Here is a 6874-nt window from a genome sequence, read left to right on the forward strand (position 1 = left end):
CCATGTCTAGGAAACATCAACCCATGAATTTAGGCTACTTTATTTCCCAAATTATGCAAAAAGCAAGGCATCCCTCTTACCTAATTAAATCAAATCTGGCCATAACTTCTTTGATTGATACCTTGGGGTTCAAAGCTTTTTCTATTAACCAAAAACAATCACTTAGAGAACCCCAAGTTCAATAAATAAAGCCCCAATTAGATTCAAAAGGAACGAACCACGTTTTTCCCATAGAGCTAAAACTTGAGAGCAAAAACTCATTGAGTTAGGAAACATTCTCATAATTATGAACTTTAGAGGTGGAAATATGGGTACAGGGGAACCTTCCCTTTCTTCCCCACAACCTTTCTCAATTTCCTCTTCTCACTGACTGTGGGTCAAAATTTCAGACCTGTTATGTTTTTATGTTTTTTTTTGCACTTTTGTTAAGCCCATTAAGCCAGCTAACAGTCTCGCAATTTTGAAGCATAGGGGTGGAAATATGGGTATAGGGGAACCTTCCCTCTCTTCCTCACAACCTCTCTCAATTTCCCTCTTCTTGTTTGATATGCTTACAGAAATCAGTGGGCTGAAGATTCCCGGGTCGTGATCTTGGAGAGAATCCTGTAAAACAAAATCAGATCAGAGGAGACCGGTGGGTGCCGGCCCAGGGTCCTCCGATGGCAAAGTTAATATTGTCACTCATCGTCTAAAGAAAGTACAACTCAGAAAATGTTTCTTTTTCTCTTTCAGAATTTTTTCCTACCTTGCCTCCTTGCCGATTGCCCCTTTATATAGTGTTCGGTAAAAACGGTTACCTTGCAACTTCTCCGGTTGTTGCGGATTTTGAGAGCAACCGCTCGCAACTGCTATAACTGATTATTTACTGCGGAACGGTTGTTGAAATATTGCGCTCATTGAGAGTAGACGCAACCTTTCACCTTGTCTGCTCTACCTTTGGCAGAGACAAGATGTCGCTATGAGGATGGCTCGTCCATCCTTACGGATGGACGGGCCTTTTTCACAATGCCTCGTCCTTGTTCCTCAGCACGAAGGAGGTAAGGACGAGTATTGACTCCATTGGCTTGGAAGACCTCCCCATGGCTTGGACGAGCCTTGTGGACGAACTTTTTGGAGGGACATTTCTGCCTCCTCATCATTGTTGACTATGGATCCAAGTTTCAAACCTGTTACGTTTTTATGCTTTTTCTGTACTTTTGTTATTAGCATTTTCATTCTCTCTTGTCAAAGCACCATTAGCTTTTTGTTTATTATACATTTGGAATTTTGGGCTTGATTCTCCACAATAAACACTTCTAAAGAACCCAAGGGGAGATTTGGGTCATTCTCGCATTTTTGGCCTTTATCGCAAAAACGTCCCTGACACTATTTAATTACATTTTTTTAGTAAATTATTACAATTCACATAATATATCAAAATTATATTGCAAATTTTTGAACTCATCAAAACTAATTCTTAAAATACCAAAATAAATCAAAGTAAAAATTTAAAATAAGAGTAATAAAATAAACTTAAATATATGGTGTCTCAAATTGGGTTAGATAAAGTGGGGAGAGAAATTATCAACTCGAATCCAATCTAAACTAAGACTCAAAATAAAATTCCCCACTCACCAATCCAATGAAATCAACCTTGTTGAATTAGTGGGTTGGATGCACTCTCCTAACCCTAACAACAATAGTTAGAAGTTATCATTGTCTTTTGAGTAATTACTCCTTGAATATGTCTTTTCAAATGTCCATACTTTGGATGGGTGAAGTGCAAATGCCTAAAGCAATCTACTGCTAGAAGTTATCATTGTCTTTTGAGTAATTAACCCTTGAATGTGTCTTTTCAAATGTCCATATTTTGGATGGGTGGATTGCAAATGCCTAAAGCAGATACTAATTAGGACTTGCCCTTGATACTTAGCCCAAAAATAAAGAAACCATGATACAAGTTTTTGTTAACTAGTGTCGTGGGTCATTAAATTAAGGGGATTTTTCCTTGTAAAATAAGTTAATGTATATTTAATAATCTATTAAAAGATTTTTATTTTGTCAAACTATGTATATATATTAAGAAACTACATCTAATTACCATGAATTTTGTACGTGCAAAACAGTTAATTATTGATAACATTTTTGTTTATGGGTAACCTATATCCTCAAGATAACATTATCCAAAACAAAAATGCATCAAATGGAATGAAAAGAGTTGGTGCGGTGCCCTTATGAGTTATGACCTTCCTAACTTTAACTAATAAATGGACATTGATTTAGAGCACCCACCCTCTCATCCTTCCTTATAAATGAAAATGCGGATTACATTTTTTGGACCTCAAAGTTCAAACACCAAACCCCCACCCCAAAAAAACTATTCAAAAATGAAACAAAAAATTCAAATTCTTAAACACTTGATTTGACTACTTTCCACTTTTGTCAAAAAAAAAAAAGGGGGATGGGTCCAAAACAGCATCAAAACCAATTTTGACGTTAGAATCGAAGGCACAGTGTGCATAGTGCATACTACTGCACGGCTGCATAACCAGACAGAACCAAGCACGCAAGCCTCACTTCATAGAGTTTATTAGAGTTTGGAAGCATTTGATTTGCTCTATTTTGCAGCAGAGAGAGAAAAACAACATCCCCCCCCCCCCCCTCCCCCAAACCAAAAACACAAACACAAATACTCCCCAAGTAACACTCCCACCTCCATCTCGAATCTCTCTCCTTTTCTTTTCCTCTCTCTCTCTCTCTCTCTCTCTCTCTCTCTCTCTCTCTTGTTTTTTACAATAAAAAGAAAGAATGAATAAAAAATATCTCGGTTTGGGTTACTTCGAAAATTGGATTCTAGAGAGAGCGTAGACCCTACGCCACACGTTTCCTATAGCCCCATTCATAATTTTCTTGCTTTCCAACGGCCAACCAAATTAAGATTTTTGAACTGTTTCAAAATCATTCAAAAATCAAAACCCCCCAAAGTTCTATCCCCAAACCCAAATATCTCTCCCCCGCGCCCTGTCGCAAGTCACAAATGAGTCAAATTGCCCACCATTATAGTTCTAACTTTGAATTTTTTTTTTAATAAAAAAAATCACTAAGTTAGAGGAAAATAAATAGAAAAATACTAAGTAATAATTATAAAAAATAAAAATACATATTAAAGTCTTCCTAATCAGTTACATGCCTAATCAACCTACCTCACCCACCATGGAAAAAAATGTACACTAAACTAGGGGCCCGTTCGAACCAGGTTCACTCATCAATGTCTCCGGTTCTTTTCCTATCTTCTCTGTTCCCTATTTTTAACCTAACTAGATTTAATTTTTTTTTTTAAAGAAAAAAATATAATATTACTCAAAAACTGGGCACAACCGCAGGAGCCAAACTGGACTGAGTCGTCACGTCCGGCACTTCCTTCTTCCGCCGCATCTCCAGCACTTTACGGTGGTGGTTGGAGTGCAACTCGTTCGAGAAAGTGGGGCTACAAGCGGGTCTGTATTCGGGTAAGAGCCGACCCGACTTGAACCGAACACCGCAAGCGTTACAAAGGGTTTTGGCTCCTAGTGGACCGGTTCTCCACTGTGGTGTCTTCTGCACACCGCAATGGCTGCACCGCCTCGGAGTCTGGGTTCCACCTACAGTTTCCTTAAGTTTTTTCTTCTGCTTCTTCACCGGCGGTTGTGCTTCAGCGTAAACCGGCTCGGCCGGTTCCAGGTTCTGCCCTGGGTTAACGTAGATGAGCCAAGGGCTTGAAGGAGACGAAGAAGTGGACGAAGAGGTGGTTGTTGAACTCGAAGATGACTCTGTAAGCGAAGGGGACCCAAGAGACCAAACTCGACCGCCGGTTCGAGTGCGTTTGCTTCTAGCCTTGGCCGGAACCGGAGTCTTGAAACACGGCTTTTCCGGTTCAGGTTCTGGCTCAGGCACTTTGGGCTTGTCGGTTAAAATAACGGTCGGATAAGGTTCAGAGAATTCCGAGAAAGAATCCTCAACAAAATGGGATAGCCATTCTAAGTCCGCTAATTCATCCGCCTGTTATAAGAAAAAGAAAAAGACGGTGACTTTGGTCAATAACAACCGACCTAAACCTTAAAAGTAACCGTTTTTTTAAGAGAGAGAAGAAAAATAGTACCGGAACGCCGAGTTCGCTTGTGGGTACGGAGCCAAACTCGTCTTTGCTGGCAGTGAAAGTGGTGGTTTTGGTGTTGGAATTTTCGTGGTCAGAGACAAAGCTTTTATTTTTTTCCTCTTCTTCTTCTTCTTTCACAAACCCATCTTCGTTAGACAAGTCAAGTAGTTCATCTACAAAAAAATCGTCACAAGTCAAGCCATTTTGCTCTTTCACTGCCCACAACTCTTCAGAAGCCGCCTGTGGGGTTGGTTTCAAGGCCATTTCTTTCCTAAAACTGGTTTTCAAAGCCGCTTCCACGCATTCCATTTCCGTTTCACCCTACAAAAACATACAAAACCCAAAATTTTAAAAGACAAAAAAATTGTCGAAAAAAAAAAAAAAACCCAAAATTTGTTCCATCTTTTTCCCAGCATAAAAAAGGTGTTACCTGAACAGAACGATAAGTTTGAAAAGGAAGAGAAGGGAGAGACGTAGTGATCGTGGTAGTGGTGGGTGCAGAAGAGGGTGGGTTGGAAGAAGTAAAGGTGTGGAATTGGAAGAAAAAGGGGTGGTGAGTTCGGTAAAGCATTGAATAAGAAAGGAAAGCGTCCGTGGCTCCTACTAAAAGTACCCGTTTCTCTCTCTCTCTCTCTCTCTCTCTCAATTTAATTTTCTACCCTTTTAATCTTTATCTCTCTATATTTGTGTATGTATATTTAATTATTTATACTTTTGATAAATAAATATACGTTGCTATACACATCTAACGGTACTGATCAATAAATACGCAAAATTATTAAATAAAAAAAATTGTTCACGAGGGCTGCCCCTGTGAAAGTGTACCGGGTACAATATAGAAAGTTTGAGTCATGGCTGAGTGGGACTCATATGATATGTCTATCTATAGGCTGCTACCAAGTTTATGAATCTTCCTTCCGTTTAAAACATTTCGAATTTTTGAAAGAGATGTAAAAACTAAAAACTAAATAGGATATGGTGTTGTCTGTTCTAGGAAAAAAATAAAAAATAAAACTAGGTTCGTGAGGACCTAGGAAATCGCCACCTTTCTGTGTTTTTTTCTTCTCCTTCTCCTTTTCCTTTTTTTTTTTTTTTACTTTTCTTTTAAGAAAAGAATTTGGCACATCTCTTTTGACTAATTTACGTTACTAGCCTACCGCGTTGATCGCCACTCATTTTGGCTATTTATACCATTTTCTTGCTTTCCTTTATTTCCCTCTTATAGTTTTCCAACTTTGATGTATTGGAGTAGTAATTTTATCCTAAAAAGGCAAAGCACAGGTTCATAGTCATAGATTCACTACAGACAGCTAATTCTTGATTTTCTTTTTCTTTTACTTTTTTTATTTATTTATTTTACTTTCCTTGTTCTGTTTGACGGTTGAGATTCGGGTTTTTGGATAATTGGCTTTGTTTAAGGATAACAATGCTCAATAGAGTTTTGGTGAAAAATAATAGGTATCCATTATTTAATTGTTTCAGATAATAAATTGCGAGTCCTTGAACGTTGCTTTGATATTGCCTCATTGTTCAGTTCTCCTTGTGTCAGTAGTAATTTTCAAACCGGCCATCTACCAATTTAAATGAACATGTCAATGCCAGCATTGGGTATTCATTGTCCGCAACAGTTAAAAATGCTGGTTTAAATTGAATAGATAAAGGAAAAAATGAAATGGTAGAATCCAAGGCTTGTCGTTACTACTGATAGGAAGTAAATCCAGTTGCTAAAAACTTTATATATATATATGTGTGTGTGTGTGTGTGTGTTAAGTGGAGGAAGGGAAATCGGATCATGGACATCTCCATTGTAAAATGCTTGAAAATACCAATTGACCTTAAGGTTATTTACTATAAGTCAATGTATAATATCTTCATTCACCTTGATTGATAAGCATTTTAGCTACCATTTGGTCGTTTTGTAGCAATGTTATTAAGGATTTTTTTTTTTTTTTTAATTTTACTCATACTATATTGAACCATGAGTTATAGGTTCCAGTTAGCTCAACTGGTAAAATTTTTGATAGTTGAATAAGAGATTTAAGTTTCTCAAAAAAATAAATAAATAAAAGAATAAGAAATTTGGGATTCAATCCCTGTCTATACCAAAAACTGATTAGTGTCTTGGCCTAATGATAATGAGCTATCATTAAGAGTGGACGCCATAAGTTGAAAATCTCTCAAAAAAAAAAAAACCATGGGTTATAGGTTACCAAACTTCCCACCAAAAAAAAAAAATCTCTAATTATGAAAAAGATATACAGAATGTGCTTCAATTATCACTACACACCCTTGGTGCGATGGTCATTTTACAAATATAAGTGCTTGCGGGGTGTGGGAGGCAAGGGCCGAGATTCAAGTCTCAAAGAGAAAGCTTCAACACATATACACTTAAATTAAGTTAAAGTAGAATTTCTATCTTATATAAAATAAAAAAATTTTAAAAAAAATGTGCTTCAATTGGTTTCTCAAAAAAAAAAAAAGGATCAATTATTTATTCTATACTTTAAATAACAATAACTTGATTATAAATTATAAACAAAAAACAATCATTTCAATTTTTATAAATAGTATGCATCCTTTAGAATTCAGAAAACCGATATTACTCATTTCAAATTCAAACTAAAATTTCTTCTCAAAAAAAAAAAAAAAATCAAACTAAAATTTTAATTTTTCGTATATAAGTATCAATTTAGAAAGAGTCAAGGTGTGAAATGACACTGATAGGAGTTTTTATATTATCCAAAAAAAAAAAAAAAAAAA

At 36.6% G+C, this 6874-nt stretch overlaps 1 protein-coding gene across 1 annotated transcript; it reads right to left on the minus strand.

The window, feature by feature from the left end:
• Positions 1-3095: 3095 nt before the first annotated feature.
• LOC112033603 (GATA transcription factor 5) lies at positions 3096-4947 on the minus strand. The gene is made up of 3 exons (XM_024066389.2): positions 4545-4947; positions 4118-4435; positions 3096-4017 (listed from the first exon to the last, which is right to left on the minus strand). Exons 1-3 carry the CDS (start codon positions 4683-4685, stop codon positions 3340-3342), a joined length of 1137 nt encoding a protein of 378 aa, XP_023922157.1. The 5' UTR covers positions 4686-4947; the 3' UTR covers positions 3096-3339.
• Between the last annotated feature and the right edge of the window lie 1927 nt (positions 4948-6874).

Source organism: Quercus suber, unplaced genomic scaffold, assembly GCF_002906115.3.
Source record: "Quercus suber isolate HL8 unplaced genomic scaffold, Cork oak 2.0 scaffold_324, whole genome shotgun sequence".
NCBI lineage: Eukaryota > Viridiplantae > Streptophyta > Magnoliopsida > Fagales > Fagaceae > Quercus > Quercus suber.

What these genes read in the sequence shown, in the direction of transcription:
- LOC112033603 (XM_024066389.2), bottom strand. Translation starts at nt 4,685, where the DNA reads ATGCTTTACCGAACTCACCACCCCTTTTTCTTCCAATTCCACACCTTT. An exon ending in AAACTTATCGTTCTGTTCAG is followed by an intron (nt 4,436 to 4,544) that starts GTAACACCTTTT and finishes ATGTTTTTGTAG; the next exon opens with GGTGAAACGGAAATGGAATG. An exon ending in CAAGCGAACTCGGCGTTCCG is followed by an intron (nt 4,018 to 4,117) that starts GTACTATTTTTC and finishes TTCTTATAACAG; the next exon opens with GCGGATGAATTAGCGGACTT.